The sequence below is a fragment of the Colletotrichum orchidophilum genome (genome assembly GCF_001831195.1).
Source record: "Colletotrichum orchidophilum strain IMI 309357 chromosome Unknown Scaffold_22.1, whole genome shotgun sequence".
NCBI classification, from domain to species: Eukaryota; Fungi; Ascomycota; class Sordariomycetes; order Glomerellales; family Glomerellaceae; genus Colletotrichum; species Colletotrichum orchidophilum.
In genome coordinates, this window is record NW_019172978.1 from 352795 (window position 1) to 372909 (window position 20115).

Sequence of the window (20115 nt, forward strand, 5' to 3'; positions counted from 1 at the left end):
CGATGCAAGCTTGGTCCTCACTGCCGCTCTGATTTCCGTCTCTTTTCTGAGCCGACCTTGGAAGAAGAAACACAATGCACAGGCGAGACGAAGGAAAAGAAGATGCTCAAAGATTACGAAGAAATCCAGAGACCAAAAAGAAGTTGAGGCAGCAAAATGGTGGGTTTGACGGACGGATTTTGGCGGGAATGGTTTGAATAGCGAGTGAGCGCACCGTACCCGATCGCGGTGCTGCTGTGCTCCTCCCCCATTGGGGAAACAGGACCTTTTATTGCCTTAGCACCTGGCCAGGGTTCATTTGGGGAAGTGGGGCTATCGTGGCTAACGGTCTTGTAAGGTAGATTAGCAGATATGGAGCAACGGCGAGCAAGACTTAGGTGGGCAGGGTGGAGAGAGAGGCGACGTGACGCTGGTGTCCCGTCGGGAGACAGAAATAAAGGGACCCCAGCTTGGGTTGGACTTGGAGGGAAGGGGGGGGTTTGTACACAAGTGAGATCGGTGCCACAGGGGAGATGGGTTGAACGGTGGATAGACAACGGGACAATGAATTCTTAATGACCCAGCCTGACAAATGGGAGACACTGTGGCAGAGGCTGACAGAGAAGGAGAGATGAAGAGAAGGCAGGAAGAGGGAGGGAGAACGAAAGAAAAAAATAAAAGAGAGGCTGGAGGCACCCACTATACACACAGCGTGGTAGTTAGGGAACGAGGATGGGGACAAGGACGAGGAGGGTGGGTGAAGAGCAGCGACAGGTCCGGCCGGGATCTGGCAGAGGGCTATTGCCTTGCTGCCTTGAGCAAGCAAGCAATTGGATACCTTAGAGCAAGGTACATCGTCCACAACGAACTACCTTGCTTACCTTAAGGCACCTAAGAAACCCTGTGCAGACCGTAGCTGACGGATAGGGTTGACTGTGAGGTAACTTGGTAAGGTACCTATCCAAGGTGGAGGGATTAGGGGACCTATAGATTATGGTTCTGAATATGGATGTGGGTATGGAAATGGATATGGAAATGGAATGACCAGGAAATAAGGAAGGTCCCAAGCTAGCCAGCTGACTTGCGTGCTTGCCTCATTTCTTGCTATGGAATACCTCGTCCCGTCCTTTGCCCTGTCCACTTTGTACCTTCTCCTGCTTCCTCCTCAGGTGTTTTAGTCCTCGCCCTTTCCTCGCCCCCACCCTTCGCCCAAACAACGACTGTGTGCATGTCACTCGAGGTATGTCTCTTTTTCCTTAGCCAAGTAAGTAGATAACGTGCGATGCCTCAGCTACTCAGGTATCCCAACGAACGGGGCCTTTACCGTCGACTTTGGCCCCAAGATCCCACCGATACCCGTATTGGTTGTGGTCAAAATCCCGACTTCTACTCTACCGGTCGGCCCTGATTCCGTCGAGCTCTTCAATGGCTTCCCTTTTCTCAATCTACCCCCTCCTCTCCGCTTCTTCCCATCCCTCCTACCTTAATGTCTGTCGCTTAGAACAGCCCCAATAAACCAGCTTCAGCGCCAGCACCTTGACCACAGACGCGACCGCAGAGATCAGCTGCTCCTCAAAAATTGACTACTCCGCCACGGGATATCCCTGGGTCTGGTATCAGGGGCTTTCCGTCCCAGCTCAAGATGCTTCCGCATCAAGACACGCTAGCACTCCCTCTCCCCTCCCTCTCCCATGCCTGCCGGCGCTTTCATCGTCGGCATCGTTCCATGATCTGGTTCTGCACTGGCGAGTGCTCACGAATGGCACCAAACAGTGTCAGGGACAGTCGTCTTTCTCCAGCTTCGGCGCTTCTCATTGACAGTCAACAATTCGCTTCTCGCAGAGTACAGACGACCACCAACAAACCCGCCTTCTCAAACACGCTCAACGCACTGTGGGAGACTTCGGCCGCCATCCGACCGATGTTTATCCAAGGGTCTCGATGTACCCTCACCGTACGGAGTAACTGCGCATCCGATCCACGGCCAGACAGATACCATGCTGGCCTTGCCTCATCTTGGCTCGCCTGGCCATGCCGCGCACTTATCGTCTTCCACTTCCTCAGTCCTTTGCACTCTCGAACCTATTGGTCTTCCAAAGTCCCTTCGTGCCCTCTCTCTCTTAACCCATCAGAGCAGAGTTGACCGGTGGCAACACAACCCGCAAAACTACGCCATGGACATCTCTGGATCTACCAGGTAAGGCGGGAGCGGGCAAATCGACAAAATGTTGGCCTCGCACGCCTCACGCCTCTTCGAGTCTTATCAGCTCCCCCTTCGGCCCTACCTCGCCCGTCTCCCATTCCATGACGCCCGTCTTGGAACCGTACCGCCCTCCGATTCGCACGGGGCATGGGCTACAAGCAATGCACACACCTTGAGTCCCTGTCGTCTGGCATCACACCCCGGCCTCATCCCAGCTTCTTCCCTACCAAGTTACATTAGCCACTTGCTTGGCCGGTTAGCTTCTTAGCTCTTCTGACCAGCTCGCGGCGAACTAAGATCGTTTGACTGCCCCGATTGCTTTCACGCCGTATACTGCCGCCGTGGTCGCAGCCAGTTCGAGCTGCTTTCATGATGGCTCCTAAATCACGGAATCTCGAGCTACTGCGGGCTGGGGAGAGGGGAGAGGGACATGAAGTTCATGGCCGTTATGTCGTTGAGGGGGTGGTCAGCCGCCGCACACACACGCAGTCGACCTCAACCAATCTGGCTTCCAACCCCTTGAGCGCGTCGACCTGTCCTATGGATTCTACCCTTGCCACCTTCCGGTAGGGTCTCCTGCTAAGGTCTGTCCTTTACCGCTTTATTTCCCGCCTTGGGAACGGAGGCGCTGAGAAAATGGTGACCAGACAGACGGGCGAGTGAGGCCTGGGAGAAACAAACTAGTGTAGGGAACCCAGGAACCTCCGTCCAACGGGTTCATGGGGCCCATGAGCCTGGGTGTGGGCATCGACGACGTGGGGCCGCTTGCGCCATCTCCGACTCCCCGACCGCCGGCCGCTGCCCCCAAGTCAAACAAAAGCCGACTAGCAGCAAAGAATTAGAAAAAAACATCAGACGAGACCAAGCTAAACGTCCGTTTAGCCTTGCTGTCTGTCCGTCGCCTCCGTCCTGTGTGTGTACCAGTCGGCTTCGTCTCGAATCACTCCGTCTGCTCCTCACACAAGTCTTGACGTCTGTCAGCTGCATTGGGTGCAAAGGGGACCGAGCGCCGCCCCTACCCTTAATGCTTCAATCAGGGCTTCAGCTGGCCAATTTTCATATCAGCGAGGGCTCAACTACTTACAGCCTATGAGATCCTGGGTAGTGATTGTATGGCTAATATTGAGCTCTCACGGCACTGCTGGTCTTAAGCTTGCTTTCCTTTTGGCTTTTCGCTCGCTAGCTCGAGCTTGTAACGTCAGGTTCTATCCGGGTTGGGGGCGGTTCTGGAAGCATCACACGAGTGCAGGGGGATCCCTCCGTGAGCAAGAGATTGCGACATTTCCGCCTTGCCTGGTCGACGCAGCCTGCGCACCAGCTCTCCGCCGCAGGTCCTGAGAGACAACCCTGACTGGTCTTTACCTCGAATCTCATCTCGTTCTGCCTCTCGACTACGCGGGTGTTTCCCGTCGTAGACGCACCTAGAAGGCGCCAAACCCACGTCGATACGACCACGCCCACGCCACACGGATCAGCTTGCTAGGCTCCACGTGGGGCATGGAGTCCGTGGTACGATGCTGGGGCCAGTCCCGGCAGAAACAAGCATGTGCCGAGTCACCATTACAACCTGCAGATAGCTGCTGCGGGTGACGGCGAAGGGGTGGGGCCACAGCCACAGCTACCTACACAGAAGCAAATCTGACCTTAAAGCAGCGATAAACGTGCAGCGTCGACCGTTACACGGTGGATGGGGTTGGCCGCGCCAGGCCTCAAGCCTGGCAAGCAGGCGGTCACTCTCGATCGAAGCTTCACTAGTGGACGGAATATGCTCTTGGAACCCTCCCCATGCCTCTCCACCACCCTCTCTTGCCGTTCTCCCCTTCTTGGACGAAGTCAAAAGTCACCTCAATGGAGAGGGTGGCAAGTGCATGGAGGAGATCGAACAAGCGGTACATAGTGCTCTGTATTTGTACAAAAACTCCCGGACACGAGACCAGCTTCACCACATCCTTCGTTGCCGACAGAGTCCCCGGTTTACAGTCGTTTGTGTCGGACCATCATCTAACACGATCAAGACAACCTACTTGACGAGCCGAAAACTCTACCCAGACGACCCTACTAAGCGAAATATTGCCAACTTGGCCGTTGCATTCAAGGAAGGGAGAGTTCAGCTCAGCTAGGAGGGCCCGCAAGACATCGAATAGACCCGGTTCATAGCGAAGGGCACGTAGAGTTCGACAATTCTCAAATGTTCGCGGCGTGAACTGCAAAAGCACCATGGTTATACCATGAATCTGCGGTACGTGCTCATGGCTCGTTCGCCATGACACATGAGCCACGTCTTGCCATGAAGTCAAAAGTTCCTCAAGGTAGGGATGTCGCTGGAAATTGAGTTGAGGTTGATGAAAGCAGGAGATGAGCAGTCCATCGACCCGTCACTGCCCGTGTCACACCTCGTGATTATAGCATCCTCCTGGCCGGTCGAATTGGTACCCAGAGATTTCTGTACGACCTTTCCCGACCTTAGGTTGGACAAGTGTTTTCTACTGTACGGCATACTTTGTATCAACATGAATAACTCCCCGGTGACCGCCCTCGGACCATCTGCTGGCTTTGGTTCGGTCCAGTGGGGGAGTTCATCCTCCTTGCAAGCCAATTCATCCTGCCCCCCCTCCCCGGCAGCTAGTATCCTGATCCCTGGATCCGGTACCGAATAAGACATCATCGTACAGGACGGCAAATTACTCAATTAAGCCTCGTGAACAGAAGGCAACGTACCAGATGCCAAGTAGATGGCCAACGAGTCTCATCTTTGATCTGGCAGGGTTGACTCAGGCGCAGGCGCGTTTTCGTAACTCTCGGGTAATTCAGACATCCCGCCAGATTTGATTTTCGAATTGGCCCGTCGGCGAAGCCTTCACCCGTTGTTTCGATCTGCTAGTTCCACGCGCGTCAGGAGCAGCACGGTTGGCCCAGCGGCTCCAGCCTCCGAAACGAAACCTCTGCAAAAGTGCAGTGGGATGGGATGGAAAATACCGGAATTACTGCCCCGTCACCGGGCTTCCTAGCCTTTTAGGTTTTTCGTCAATCTCGACTACCCGCTTGTCTCATTCCAGCAAAGACGCGAGCGAGGCAGCCGGCCCCTCCCCCCCCTGGATCTCCATCGTCGACTCAACAGATCTCGATTGCATGGCCCGTACCCGCGAGACGTCCGTGTCTCTGACAGTTCTGTGCTACTTGCCGGTGTTGTTGTTATACCCAGGCAAGTAGTTCTATGACTGCTGATGGTATCGAGCCTTTTTTTATACTCAAGCCTAGGCAAAATACCTTTTGCTATCAATGATTGTGGGTCTAGGTCAGGCAAGGTACGGATGGCGTGAGGGCCCCTAGTTGAATCGACAGTGTGTGAGGCTGCCGGTCCTCTCTCCCCCGCCGCCAAATGCCAGCATCAATCCCCTCCTCCTCCTCCTCCTCCTCCTCCTCCTCCACGACGATCGATAAGTTTGGTCTTTATGCTGGCAACGACGCATTGATGACAAAATGGAGGACACAGAGGAGTAAGCTCAGACCATATCGATCCCCTTCAAGTGCCCACCCGCCAGAGAGGTGGTCAGTGCAGAGGCTGAAAATGGGCCATGGGTGACATGAGGAGAAAGGGACGGGAGGGGTGTGTGGCTGTATGGTGTTGGTCGAGCTCTGGTAGAAAAGAGTCAGGTTGGAAGGGGAGGGGTAGATGTTCTTTCCGAGCAGGGTACCAAGTACGGATAGGTACGAAGGGTGGGCAGAATTTCCTCAATTTTAACATGTGCTTGCAGCTCGCAGATATCACACATACATACGACGCTGCGGGCTACACTGTTGCTTTTCTTTTTTGCATTTTACAATATTGACTCTATTGCAGCCGTTTTTACCCACATGCTTGACTCGCGGCAGGCAGGCAGGCAGACATACAGACGGTGGATACCCCAGAGCTTCATGGCTACGCCCAGGCTGGCCCAGCGGGGCTGTGGCCCAATCCGTCTGGCCGGTAAGACGGTTTGAATTGGGGGCCAAACGGGTGTCACCCGCCATCTGCTCGGCCGGAAAGGGACCGTCGGGTATCTCGTCCAGTACGGGGCTATTATACGACCGGCAAACATGCTTCCCGGGCTCTCTGCCTTAATCGGGTCCGACCTGGGGAGTGTTTTTGTCCGTCGATAGTCGCCTAGCGCAAGAAAGTGAAGGCGTAATCTTGGCAGCCCAGCCGTAGGGTTGCTTCCATCAAAGTACATGTGTACGTTCAAGTGTGTACTGCCTTGTATCGGGTATCTCATCCCGATTTATCCTACTCCCGTTTTCCTTTTAAAAAAATTATTGTCAAGGAGATTACCAGATTTCTTCCCGAGTTCTTTTTTCTTACGTGGTATTTGATGTATTATGTATAAAGAAAATTCCCGTCTAACCCCTCCCTAAACGCCCCGGAGCTCTGTCCCGGCCTTCGTCGAGCTCATGTTGAATGACGCCGGCCCGTGTCGATGTCATGCTTCGCTGCCTTCTATCCATTTCTGTTTCGCAGTCGAAATTGACGTAAACAAATCATTCTTGCCGAATGTCCTTGCTCAGGTTGGTTTCTTCCCTTTTCCTTGTCGTTCATGGGCTGCTGTCATCGGAACTCCACAACCTCATAAGCCGATCCGGTCATGTCAACCTTCTCACTTTACTCCAGTTGTTCCCATCGTCTCTCGCGCAAAGGTTTCTCTTTGCCGGCCGCGGCCCTGCTGCCTTCTTTCTCTTCCTTCCACGCCCAGTACTCGGCAAGGCGCGTTTCCGCATACGAGGCGTAGTCAAAATCAATCTCCGAGATGACGGCCTGGATCAACGCCCAGATACCCCAGTAGAATCCTGGCACACCACGGAAGAGGTCCACCTCGTATGTAAGTTTTCTGACCTCCGTCTCGACATCGACATTGGTGTTGCTTTCGGAGTATTTGAAAAACGAGCGAATATACTCCTCGATGAATTCTCGACGCTGGGACTGGGTGGGCATGAAGTTGTAGTCGCAGTCGAAACCACCCCATTCGGCCAAGTGGTTGGCGATGTCGAAAGCGGCTGGCGACGGCGTGGCATATTCGTAGTCGATGAACGTGACTATGGCTTCCTTCTTGCTTCCCTTGGCAGGAACAGTACTCGGCAGCACAATCACGTTTCCGCTCAATAGATCGCAGTGGGCAAAAACGAGCTAATACGAGCGAATGGTTAGTAATCACAGACGAATTATAGCGGCTTTGTGAGACTTACACCATCGACACCTAGACCCGGGCGCTGGCTAAACTCCTCCACAATATATTCGAATTCTTTTTGAAGCTTGTCTTGTCTCTCCCTCTGGACTTGCGTGTCGCTGGGTAGCGCCAGAATCCATTTCTGCATCACTGACCAAAGGTTAGGCACAGGCTTTCCAGGCGCGGCATTCTCGATGATGGCTTCCAGGTCCTGATGGTAATCCTTGGCATTGCCGTTCGTCGACAACGGGTGCGTAATGCAGGGCACTGTCGCATGCCACTGAGCCAACCTGCTGGCAACAGCTCGATAGATATGCGGCTTGCTGAGGTCCTCCGGGGCTGTAACACTGCCCTTGATGAAGCGGTAGAGCATTCCATTCTGGAATCGGGCGAGCAGCTCGGGAGCAAGGCCATGCTTCATGAGAAGCTCATGATTCTGAGCCTCGCGCTCGCGATCGATTAGGACAGCAGTTCCATTGCCATATGCGCGCAACAATATAGCCTCCCTGTCTATATCCTCCTTGGACCAGCCTTTTCGCTTGTTGATGGCTTTGAGCAGGGTATTGGTGATGCCGTCGGTGAAGCGAACGAATTCGATGTTGGAGTCGTCGGAGGCCCAGTCTGGTCGAACAGTCAGGATTAGACTAGTCGCAGATTGCTGGTAATCTTCGCTGTCGTAGAAAAGGGGAAGTGTTCGGACATGAGGCAGCGCCAACCCGTTAGGGTGGCCGTTGCCTGCACCTTGGGTCATGATTTGACCGAAGGGATAGCCGAGAGGAACTGCGTGGGCGAGGGGAGGGAGGAGTACGTCGATAGGGCAGGGACAATACCGAAGAGGTTAATTGCTGAAGTAAATGAAGACGCCCCTGTAAAATTCTGCTGCGAATTTGTTCAGTCGGAAGTGTCGTGCAATTCTGGTAGTCTGGATAATTGTGGAAAGGGGGCTGAAGGTGGTCGGCGAGACGTCAAGGGGTAGTGGGAGAGCGAGGATATTCGGGAGTGGTGGAGAAAGCAATGGGACAGGGCGAAGTAAGGTACGGAGAGGAGGAGGGCGATGCCGTGGTGGCGCAGATATGTAAGAGGAAGTAGTTTGAGCGACGGGAGAAAAGGGTGGGTATTGTGGGATTGATAATGGAAAAAAAAAAAAGGAGGAACGAGAGGGTAATGGACCGGGGATTGGCGCCGTCGAGATAATGGCCGAGCACGAGACCTTTTTCCTTCCTCGTGCGGATCCCCAAGGTGTGAAAGAAAAAGCCGGTACAGAATACGTACGGATAGTGGCAGTGGCAATAGCTCCTCAAGTGATGTGGTGCGTTAGTTTAAAGTGAGATTCGCGTTGGGGAAATTACGGTATGTGCGTGGTGGCTAATCTTCTTTTGTCGTCGGTCAACGAATCGAGACAGGAAATCAGAAAAGAGCGAGAGCATGTGAAGGTACATAGCAGAGCAGAGCAACTTCCCACCTTAAGGGACCTACCTACCTGATGGATACCGTACACGCAGAAAAGCCAATTATCTACCAGCGTGCCAGTCTTACGACCGCCGCATGAGTGGGCCTGCCTTACCTTCCCTTTCCCTCAAGACCCCGACCGACTCTCCCATATCCTCGTACAGGAAGGGGCTGTCGATGAGCATATTCCAATGTTGGCTGTTCAGGGTCGTCTGAGCGGGGGCAACGTAGCTAGTGTATGATTGGGGAGCAGGGCGCCGCCGCGGGCGCTTTTTCCCAACAACACCTCCACTACCTTAGTAAGGACAGACCTCAAGCAAAAACCCAATGACTTTGCCCTTCCAAGGGTGCCAAGTTGTTTGTTGGCCGTATCTCTGTTTCTGTGCGGTACGCGTGGCACGAGCGCCACGGCATGGGCACCGGGCAAGCTCCCGTCCAAGTCTGGGCACGAGGAGATGGATGGGGGCCCGAAACCATAACGACTGATGATTCAGGTGCCCTCTCCTCCCCCTCCCCCTCCACACCTCGGGCTGTTGAAAGTCCTGAAAGCATTCTTTCACGAATCCATAGCAGTGACATATCAGGGTCTTGCAGCTTCTCGGCAATGCAGTGTCACAGACGCAACGGCTTCACGAGCCTGGTTGGATAGGAGGACCTGGTGGACCGTCTCAATGGCTTCCCCTCATCCTGTCCCTCCAATAGTCGTTCCCGATTGAATATTCCATGCCAGAATTCCGTCATCGTTGGAGCTGATCCCAGATTCAGAGCACTTCTAACCTCATCCTCCCTTTCCCCAGAAAGGGCCAGCGCGAAAACCCGTACCGACTCGCCATCTCTGTAATGCAATTTTGAACGATGGTCTTGCCTTGATATGTGGCATGGGTCTCGGGGACAATCGCGCTACCTCATGCGAATGTACCATCACAGAGGCGTACTCTCTTGATGCACCGTTATCTTCGCTCAATTCACAAGCCGGGGACTGGAAGAGGGCTCACCGACTCTGTGTCTCTCGTCTCATGCAGTCTAATCAACCTAGCCCAGCCCAGCCTCTCCATAGATCGTGAACTGCTGTCGGATGCCATGTCTCACATTTACCTCACACTGGCTACCTAATAAGCATTTCTAAACGGACCACACCTTTGGCGCAACACTAGTTCAGCCGAACTTGATGTGTGCAATAGCGATAGGTTCAAGCTCGCGTTCTCGCATGAGGAGAAGCACTTTGGATTGCCGCTGGGCTAACTCGCCTTGCCGGTTGTGAAATGTACGGATACGTACCGCCGAAACCTTGAGAGCCCCAACCCCACCTTGAAGCACCGGCTAAGGTAAGGTAAGGAAGGTAAGATGTGCTCGGACCATCTTGCACCTCCCGGTTCCTGCTGGGCCGCTGGTACTGCACACCAACACGCCCACCCAGCTTCGGGCTTAATACATCAGACCGGATCGAGCCCACGACATCCTTCGTCCCATCTACGGCCCAGCCACGACAAATAGCCGCTTGCACCACTCTAATCCCGCGGGCTGCCAGCTCGTCTACCACACAGAACCACCTCCAGCTTTTCCCGACTTTACGTGCAACAAAGCCGCCACGGCAAGGACTATTAGGCGATGGTCGCCGGGGTACGGCACCGTTGACATCTTGCAGCCCTTGACCGCCCTGTCATAAGCTTCTGCAGTCGTGATCTCTTATCGCTCCCGACATGGCGCCGCCCGTGCTCCCGAACCCAGCCAACTTCCTAGCCGTGGCGCTGGTTATCAACAGGTCTCGTGATGGTCCCAACTTCGTCTTCCATTATCCACCCCATGTCTTGCCGCCCAACGTGCAATCCAAAAGTCACGAGCCAGCCGACGGTTCGGCTGAGTATGACGATATTCTACTGGAGCGTCTCAATGCGCCCGGCTCAGCATCGCTCGACTCCGATGCTAACGCGGACGACCTCCAACAATGGACTGCCAGAGACGACCACTTGATCACCGAGGACGGAACACAAATCGTGCCATGGGAACACGTGGCTGGGTTTCCTACGAAAGATCTCGCCAGCATTCTGACCCCAGGTAGAGCATACCACAAGAAGCTCTTCCAACTCTCCTTGGACCACCTATTCTGTGTCTCCTATCCCATTCACGTCCCCGAGAGTGGGATATGGAAGAAGAAGAAGAAAAACAAAAAGGCCAAGTCAGAGAGGGCCAAGTCTGTGCGGACGGAAGAGTCGGCGGTATTTGTCGACATCGACGCAAATGAGGAAACTGAAGACACCCCCAACTTCGCTGATGCGTCGCAGAATGAGACCAAGGACGATGAACAGCCCCTGCAAGATGAACCCGACGACAAGCGCGCCTCCATGACCATGTTCAACCTGGTTTTCTTTCTGAATCCGAAGAAACATGAAGCCAAAGAACTCATCGAGACACTTTACATCAACATCATTAAGAAGATCAACAAGGCCTTCAAATACTGCCAGCAGCGGAGCGAATTCGTGTGGAAGGAGTCGAAGCGTATATCAGCCCTGAAGGACAAGGGACGGGAAGACAGTAAGCCAGAATGTGCAGCACTGTCGGTTGTAGGTCACTGATATGAGCCCAGGACGCAAGATGAGTTTACTATGGGAGGATATTCTCGCGACATCGTCCCTCGCAGCTTCTGTCCAGGACATTTACGAAGCCGTCTCGCAAAACAAAATTGCGGCCCTCCAGCTCGACACAGCATTGGGTCCAGTCACTCCGTCCGTGCAGATTCCCGTGCCGTTTTATGTGACGGACTTACACAACTATGGTCAGACGGAACAGAGGGGCCTCTGGCTGACGACTGCCAACTCGTTCATCGGCGAAGACACCATAGATGAGCCAGGTTTCTTAGACCGAAACTTCGCCTTGCTGCTAATGGGTGGTGAGAAGAAGATCATAGCTGAACTGCAGGCAGACCTGGATCCGAGTACTGTGGCCATGGTCGAGTTCGCCCGACTGTCGAAGCCGACACAGTCGTGAGTTTGAAAACCCTTTTCAAAGGCTCGTCATGTACCCCAGCTAACGCATGTACAGTTTCTATCAAGTTGGTCAGAGCAATGTCTTGACGTTGAGCCAAGTACGCAAGTATGCGCAACACTTTATATTCTGGCGTCGTGCTATTGCTATTCCGCCCCTCCATGCCCGCGACATTTACATCATGTCCCCAAACTGCGACACCCACAACCTTCCCAGGGCGAGCCTCGAGTGGCAGAAGACGTTCCCCCTCGCACCACCGCTCAGCAACTTCCTCGCCGAGCTCTCGTACGCGCCGAGGTCATATAAACACTACTGCCCAAGCAAGGCTCATCGGCCCACGTACCTCGCCATGCTTGCGTGGCTCATGCGCGGCGCGTGGGTAACTCAGCTGTGCACATTCGCTTACGTTGTCGTGTGGCCAGAGATTATCTACGAGGTAGAGCACAAGCTCGAGAGCGACGAACTGCGTAAGGCTGAAGATACCTCCTCCCTCAGCACCAGTAACAGTTCAGGCCTTGACGCAGAAGAGGGGCAGTCTGAGGCTGCAAGCAGCAGTGGTGGTGGTGGTGGCATCGGCGGCAGCAGCAGCGGTGGCTTCGGAGCATACGTCCCGTCGCAAATCGAACAGACGGCGGAAAAGGCACGCCTGGAGCGCATCGCAGAAAAGACGCAGCGTGTGGCGGCGGAAAAGGCCACAGCGCACGCGCGCAAGCTACCGCCGACCGCGACGGATCACCCGTCGACCAACGAGGCGCCGCATCTGGCGCGGATGCCTCCTTACGTCATCGTGGACGCCAAAAAGGCGACAGGTAAGGAGTCGCTCTACCTCGCGGCCATCGGCAAGCGATTCAAGGACCCCAAGGTCGCCAAGGCGTGGCAGGCCATGTGGAAGTACTTCAACGGGCAGACGGCGCTGGAGAGGATCGCGTTGCAGGAAGACATGAAGCGTAAGGAGGCGTGGAATCTGTTAACGGCAATGAGCGAGCACCTGTTGTGTGTGAGGCATTGGTAGACGTTGGTCACTTGCACTTCGTTGCAAGCTTAAACGAATTACTTGAGGGGCACTTCACGAGATATGGCAAACCGAGAGCCCCAGAGGTAGCAGGGAGAAGGGTAAAAAATGCACTGAGCTAGTGTGATCCGACAGCTGGAACATACGTGCGGCAAGATAGCAGTTTGTACTTCATGTACAGAAAGGGTGGGTATCATTGTATGTGTGCGGGAAGTATAGCGGCAGATGGAAGCTGCTCCCATGCATGCCAAACGCAAGGGGCGCGGAGGACGAAAATGAATCACGCCAGGATCAGGTAAGTACAAAAACCGTGTGTTCCCAAACAGAGGTGTTGACCGTGAGATTGCGTGTAAGCATTAAGAGAAGAAATGTAGAAATGATTTCAGGACAGGGAAGAAGAATATTGGGAAGAGATTGCCTGAAAGATGTCAACCTGCGAACCCTTCTTGCCCTCCCTGGAAATTAGCGATAAACTATAAATGACCTTGAGCAATGCCCATCCGACCCAGAGGTATCTCGTCTCCCAGTAGATAATGCTCGGTAAACCCAGAAAACAGAAATGAGAATGAAAAACAAGCACAATCCTTGCCTCCACGTTGGGCGTCAAGGGCCATGTCCTAGCCTGCAGCCGCCCACGTAACTAAAGGAACTCTCTCAACGCCGTTGCCCACCGAAATCCTTGACCGACCCAACGTGTTTGAATGCAACAAAGTGACCATGGCTGCGCGAATGCATGAAACAGAGTAGAGACTTGAAATGATAAGATGAACGCCTCGCCCAAGGATGTCGTACGGCATCGGCGATCAGTAAGATCAGAAGCGGGACAATAAGGGGTCGTCATGAATGCCAACATCCCGTCCTACTGTGTCAGGTCCATGCCAAACTCATCTTCCTCCTTGAAGTTCAGCGAAGTTGGACCACTGTCGTCATCGTCTGGGTCATTCCAGAACTCGCTTCCAGCGTTGAGGTCGTTGGCGAGGCCGTTGCCGTTGGTGGCGCCAGGGCTAACGGAGGTACCGTCACCCGCGTTGCCTAAGCCATTCATGGGCTCGCCACGGAAGTCGGTGTGGTGGGGTACTCGAAGGCCAGATCCGGTCGTGCGAGAGTAACCTGGGACCTCGTTCTTGGAGATGGCTTCCATCAGTTCGGTCTGCATACGCTTCTCATCCTCTGTGAGCTCGAACGGGAAATGACCGCCGAGTTCCGCGATTGCATTCATGAGCTCCTCTTGCTGCTGCAGCTTCAGATGCAACATCCACATCAGATCTCTCGTCCAGCTGACGGCGCCATTTAAGATATCTCCCTTATTGGGACCCTTGTCCTTGTCCTCGAGGGGAAGGCCGGTCGTGATATTGCCCGTTGCACCAGCTGCGCGGCGTGCGCCGGGACCGGCGAGACCAGAAGTGGCCTGAGAGGGGTTCGAGATGCCGGACAACGTGGGCGAAAGCGGGGTGCCGTTCTGAATCATCTTGCGAATCTTCTCATCTTCTAAGCGATGCGCGGGAACCAGTCTGCTAAGGTCCTGAATCCTCTCATTGATATTGTCTCGTCGGCGTCGCTCGACGAGGTTATGCGATTCCCGACGCCGCTTCCGCTTCATCTCTTGAGAGGAAACCGCGGTACCAGGCTGAGGCCCCAACTTCGCAGGCATTGATGTGCCACCCTTCATCATGACTTCGTTGAGCTGAGCGAGGCCGGGCTGTATGGGCGACGAAAAGCCAGAACCGTACGACGCTGCCATGCTTCCTGTAGGAGTCTGCATCCACTGACCTCCGGATGGTGACTTTTCATGCATGCCTTGGGCCCGGATTGACTGAGGACCAAAGCCGGCAGACTCCTGGGTCGCCATGGGTACTGAGTGCATCGCTGACTTTGGAGTCATGGGGCTGCGAGTGTTGGAAGAGGAGCTCTTCCGCTGCATGGCTTGTGCCATTCTAGCTCTATTCTTAGCATTGAGGTAGTTGTTGTCGGTAGCATCAACAGTCGGATCAGATCCAGCCAAGGGTGAGCCCGAGTATGAGATTGGAGACTGGAGCGAAGTGCCGAGCGCCTGGCGATGGTGCATCTGGCCGAATTGCGAGTTATTGAAACTGTGGACAAAAGGGCTTTGGATGGGGTCACCATCGGGTGTGTTAGAGTAGCCGTTGATGTGGTTTTGATCCAGGCCGTGGTGGGAGCCGTAGATGGGTTGGTTGAAGCCCATATCCATATTTGACATTCCGCCACCAAAGTCCTGCCCATGACCATGTAGTGGCTGCTCGGTCGGGCTTCCGAGACCGTCGAGCAGCTCATCGTCTCCGAAGAGGGCAGAGCCGCTCGAGAAGCCGTTCGTATTTGCTGAGTTGGAGTTATAGTTGTTGGAGTAGGATGATCCGTAGTTTCCACCCATGGCCAAGTCGTTGGGGTCGATGCTTCCACCGCCACCTCCACCGTGGCCACCATTGAACTGGCCGAAGCCGTGTTGTGCCATCGTGTGTAATGTTGGCACGGCGTTGAATGGAATTTGCCCTTGAAATACGTTGGATCGGCGATTATGCGAGGCCTTGAGGACCTGGTTGTGCTCACACCGCCTCTTTCGTCGAGGAACGAAGTGACAGGCTGAGCTCTAATGCTCGAGAGGATCGGGGGGGTTGTTTGAGGTTATAGCTGCAGTAAGTTGACTAGTCAGCGATGCGACCGAAAATGAAAGGTAGCGATGTTGCGCAAAGCAAAAGTGCTCATAGGTTCGCTGCGCGCAATTGTGCTTTCCTGTCGGATAGACACGAACCAGCGGTTAGACATGCGGATATTCTCCACACATGCGCAGGCAGTTCAGAACGCCACCCAGGCAAAATAGGCTGGGAAAGTGGTAGAGGAGTGCGAATGCGGGAAGGAAGGCGCGCAACCAAGGCAGGACTGACTCACCGAGCAAAGGGGGAAAAGCCGGTAATACGTAGTGTTGGTGAACAGCACACAAAACCGTTGTTACACGGCCATTCAAAGCAGTGCTGTTAACGGTGTGGGTTTGGCGTCCTAGGTAAGGAAAGCCGGCGTCGTGGATTGTAGCGAGGCGAGAGGCAGTTGAGAGGGGATTTGTGTGCGGAAGAGGGAGGTAGAGAGAGAGAAAGAGATAGAGAGAGAGAGAGAGAGAGAGAGAGAGAGAGAGAGGGAGGGAGGGAGGAGGGGGAAAGCAAGGCAAGATTTGATGTTGGGGTCGCTTGCCGCGCAAGTGTAAATAGATGTGTAAGAAATCGCTGCCTGTTTAGCTGCTGAAACAGAGCAAACGAGAAAGGATCAAAGTGGTTGCCGGGTCTTGGAGGGAAGAGGCGAAGAAGAGGAAGAAGAACAGCGAGTTGAGTCCTGTTAAGTTGTGATGGAAATGCGGTGTCGGGGAGCCGGGGGTTTGTAGTGTGGTGCGCTGTTGTGCGATGAGCGAGGTAGGTATGAGTAAGAAGATGCAACGTGTAGGAGCCTCGGGGCTGGGCTGGACTGGGCTGGGGAATAATTAGTTTAGGACTATGTTGAACGAGAGGACGTGTGTAGTGTCAAGTATTCGTTAAAGTGCACGAGTACATGGGTGCTAAGGAAGCCCATGCGGGAGACCGATGCCAGACGCCGAGGGCGAGGGCGGGGGAAGAGGCGAGGGGTACCAAAGTACCTTGTATCTTGGGGGGAAGGGGATTCGGGACGAGGACTGGGGCTGGGGAGGGTCTGGGTATTGTGCGGTGCAGCGTGCACCACAGTTCACCTTACCTGCAAAGCTGTGGGGGAGCGAAAAGGTCAAGCTCGTGTCTGTGAGTTGGTTGCGGACGTGCGACGTCTGTTCAGGAAATAAAAATGGGACGCGTCCGCTGCAAGGGAGGTTAGGACTCTCTGCTGGAATGAATACGGACACAGAGTACTTTTGAGGCGCGAAGCTCGCCTCAAGGCCCGGGTGATCCAGGCCCAGAGACAAGGGTTCATGAAGGGGCTCAAAGCCGGGTTTGCTAGGATGGGACAAGACAACTTGTGGTTCAGGACCTCGAGGTGTGCTTGTGCTATCCAGCATGGCAAGTCTGCAGTCCGGTCCGTGGGCCGAGGGGGCAAAAAGGGAATAAGAGCAACGCAAAGGAGAACGGGCGAGGCGATGGGACACAGATGCCGACTTACAGAATATGTGGGTGGTGGGTAGTAATCACCTATCTCTCCCAACTACACGGTGGATGCTGTTCCTTTCGAGAGGTGACGAAAACAGTGCTTTGGCTCGGCTTCCGCCTGACGCTTGACGTTGCACAAGCAGAAAATAGAGGTGAGAGGGGAGACGGTGGTAGTGATGATGGGAAAGGGAGGGAGGGGCCCAATACCAGAAAAAGGTGGTGTGCTGATTCCTTGGTGTTGCTACCGTACTTGGCGCTGGTGCTTGCTTCCTGGTATGCTTGCTTGCTTGGTGCGAAGTGCCCGCTAGCAGAGGCGGGCTGGTAGATTGAAATACTGGTGGTAAGAGCTGCGAGGGTGTGAGATTGTGCGACAGTGGGAATGGGTTGCCGCCGGTTCGGACGGGTCGGAGACAGGCGGTTGTCTTTGCTGCGATGATTGTTGGACCCTTGGGTACAGTTGGCTTCTTACACTTGAAAATGGCCGAGGAATGCAAGACCCTTGGGACGACGAAGTATTGGATATGCGCCGATACCAAAGTGCGACGAGCAACTAAGTCGACGTTGGCGGCTTGTCTTTCGACCAGTCAGAAGTCAAATCCGAGCCACGAAAATAGGAGGAACGAGGGAGATAATGAAGGAGAAAGTGAATAGATGCAATGCGATGCAAGGAGTGGGAAAAGTGCGGAAATGACAGGTATAATAAACGTGTGGCGGAAGAAGCGGCTGCGAGGCTGAGTCGTGGGATGCAACTCGACGAGGGGGGTATGAAGGATATGAGGGAACGAGAAGGATTGGACGTGATGGGTGCGCAGAGTGGTTAGTGTACCAACCTTGATGATGATGAGGAGACAGCAGTATGCCCAAGTAGGTATCTCTCTGGATATTGAAGGCAGCAACGGCAGGCCAGTAAGTTGAATAATGTCTGATGCGAAAGTGAGGTGGCGTTTGCTCACAGAGTCCCCGGAAGAGCGGTGCGGTTGACGTGCAGCGATTACTGGGGCTCTGGATTGTTGGTTGGGGGCTGTTTTGGAGCGTTTGTTCCAGGTAGGACGAAAAAATTCCTCCGTGGGGAATGCGGCCTGTGTGCGGGTACAGGTGTGACTGGAAAGTTGGAGAAGTAATAATAGAGAGCGAGAGAGAGGGAGAGGGGGAGAGAGATAGAGAAGCGGTTCGGGTCCAAGATCGCGGTCGGAAGCCGGCTCGGAGTTGTAGTGTGCCGTGATCCTTGTCGATCGCTGTACGTAGGTGACGTTGTTATAACCAAGTGGTAGGTATTATCGCGGTTTCTTGCGCGGGATAGCAGGGGACGAGACAATGTCTCGAACAAGATTTAATGGGTAGTTGGAACGTGTCGCCTTCCTTCCAGATTGGTCTGATAACAAAAGGTAGGTATGGTATAGAGTACTTTCCCTCGAAATAGTAAGCGGGTAACCGTCGGTCCAAGCAAGGTATCGCCGTTATTTCGAAGCAATGAGAGCGAGCCAGACAAATTGAGTTTCCGCCTGCCGATGTCTGGAGCAAAACTCCCAGTGGATTCCTCCGTTTCGGTGGGCACTTGAAAAACGGAGGTGAGTGGCCCACGAGGGTTTGCTTGTTCTGCCTCTTCGATCAAGCAGTGGCGGCTGCGATGGTGAAGTATCGACGGAACGTTGGACACCTGAAGTCAAAAAAGGTCGGCGAGACGGACTCAACTTCCTTCTCTGAAGGCCGGAGGGAGAGCTCCACGGAACGTCCACGCCGATGCGCAGGGGTTTCGGACCCGGCGGCTGGGCTTTCGTGAATAACTCGCGCAAACGTATCCAAGATCACTAAGCAGTGACCAACTTTAAACCTGGAATGTTCCAACTTTCCAGAGAACCCGGGCGGTGATGTCCGGCTGAGTGTATCTTCTACTTCCCGGTCTCTCGGTACTATTCCAGCGTTGGGGTCCGTGTTGATGGGTTGCAAGTTGGTACGAACAAGCGCGTTCCTACTGCTTCTTGTATCGGTGGCTTGTGCGTCGGTGAGTCGAGGTAAGGAACTTTGGGGCCTCTGATGCATTGGGTCCGGATATCGGCTGGGGGTCTCTGTCCTCCCGTGTCAACTTTCCTTTCCCTCAGAAGTCTTGTCTTTTCTGTTTGCCAACTCCAAAAAGGGGCATCTCTACCTACCTACCTCCTCTTGATTTGTGTCTGCCGCGCAACTCAAGACTAAATCTGCTGTTTGAGGTTTGTTTGCTCAATCGTTTTCTCTTCTCCCCTCTTCCTTTCTCTCCGGCGCAGAGGGAAACGCGCTAGCATTTATATCACGGCACAGCTTTCTATTCACAGACACGGTATCATCTGGTCGAGGCTTGTCACTTCAGTTGCATCTCCTGACTCGTCTCATATTCTGGGGGTGGCACCCCCGTTCTATTCTCACCGGTACGTTTTGGCAGCCTCTTGGTCCGAGTCGGGATGAGATGGAGGGCAGCCGAACCCCGTGATGCCTCCAAGTCAGACAGCTAAGACAACTTACCCACCTACTGGACCCGCGCCGGCCACGACGACTCACAACGCTCATCGGGACCTGCTTAAGGATCGGCAAGAAGAAGGTGGTCATGCACATTGAATGTCTGGCTTGCCCTCAAAAGAAGACATCACGAACTGATGCAAACTGGGCTGCTCCATGGCTCCTAGACTGCCCGGCCAGGAACCCGAGGCCAGAAACGCCCCAGAATGCCCTTGGCTCAGATATGGGATTCTGTCTCATTCGCATCGCCTTGTTTAGAAACCAGTTTCCTAAACCCCCCAAGAATACCTTACCCATGGCATGCGAGGCCGGCTCGACTCCTAGGTAGTTGGACGACAAGGCTCCTGAGGCCTATGCAACCGCGCCAGCAAATACATTCCTACCCGGAGACGCCCTGTAGATGCCCTGGAGATGCCCAAGATGTCGGTTTGTTGGCACCAGGCATGGAATGGAAAGCCCTTGCCTGCGAGTCTGAGAAATGCAGCTCGGTCAACGCAAGACTTGTGTGCGCCATAGGCTTGGAAACTGGCAAAATCCGGAACGTGTGCAAACAAACATCTTCACCGCCTCGAACCTTTCCTTATCGCCTTCTGCCTTCCTTTTGACTCGCTTAATAGAAAAAAAGGAGCCTGACCGCCGTCCTAACGCAGTGATTGATATCTTGGGTAGATCCAGTTTGGGGGCATG

At 54.1% G+C, this 20115-nt stretch overlaps 5 protein-coding genes across 5 annotated transcripts; 3 read left to right on the plus strand and 2 right to left on the minus strand.

Moving 5' to 3' along the window:
• Positions 1-1738: 1738 nt before the first annotated feature.
• Positions 1739-2122, plus strand: CORC01_03678 (uncharacterized protein; the record flags this gene model as incomplete). Its single annotated transcript, XM_022615327.1, has 1 exon — positions 1739-2122. The coding sequence occupies one exon, from the start codon at positions 1739-1741 to the stop codon at positions 2120-2122; it is 384 nt and encodes a 127-aa protein (XP_022478253.1).
• Positions 2123-6818: 4696 nt separating this feature from the next.
• Positions 6819-8131, minus strand: CORC01_03679 (choline/ethanolamine kinase; the record flags this gene model as incomplete). Its single annotated transcript, XM_022615328.1, has 2 exons — positions 6819-7340; positions 7400-8131. The coding sequence occupies 2 exons, from the start codon at positions 8129-8131 to the stop codon at positions 6819-6821; spliced, it is 1254 nt and encodes a 417-aa protein (XP_022478254.1).
• A 2398-nt stretch (positions 8132-10529) lies between these two features.
• Positions 10530-12823, plus strand: CORC01_03680 (uncharacterized protein; the record flags this gene model as incomplete). The annotated part of the gene is made up of 3 exons (XM_022615329.1): positions 10530-11361; positions 11414-11810; positions 11869-12823. 3 exons carry the CDS (start codon positions 10530-10532, stop codon positions 12821-12823), a joined length of 2184 nt encoding a protein of 727 aa, XP_022478255.1.
• An 859-nt stretch (positions 12824-13682) lies between these two features.
• On the minus strand, positions 13683-15293 carry CORC01_03681 (helix-loop-helix DNA-binding domain-containing protein; the record flags this gene model as incomplete). The annotated part of the gene is made up of 1 exon (XM_022615330.1): positions 13683-15293. The coding sequence occupies one exon, from the start codon at positions 15291-15293 to the stop codon at positions 13683-13685; it is 1611 nt and encodes a 536-aa protein (XP_022478256.1).
• Positions 15294-19402: 4109 nt separating this feature from the next.
• CORC01_03682 (uncharacterized protein) lies at positions 19403-19756 on the plus strand (the record flags this gene model as incomplete). Its single annotated transcript, XM_022615331.1, has 1 exon — positions 19403-19756. A coding segment is annotated over one exon (354 nt), but the record flags the coding sequence as incomplete, so codon positions are not given.
• Positions 19757-20115: the final 359 nt, after the last annotated feature.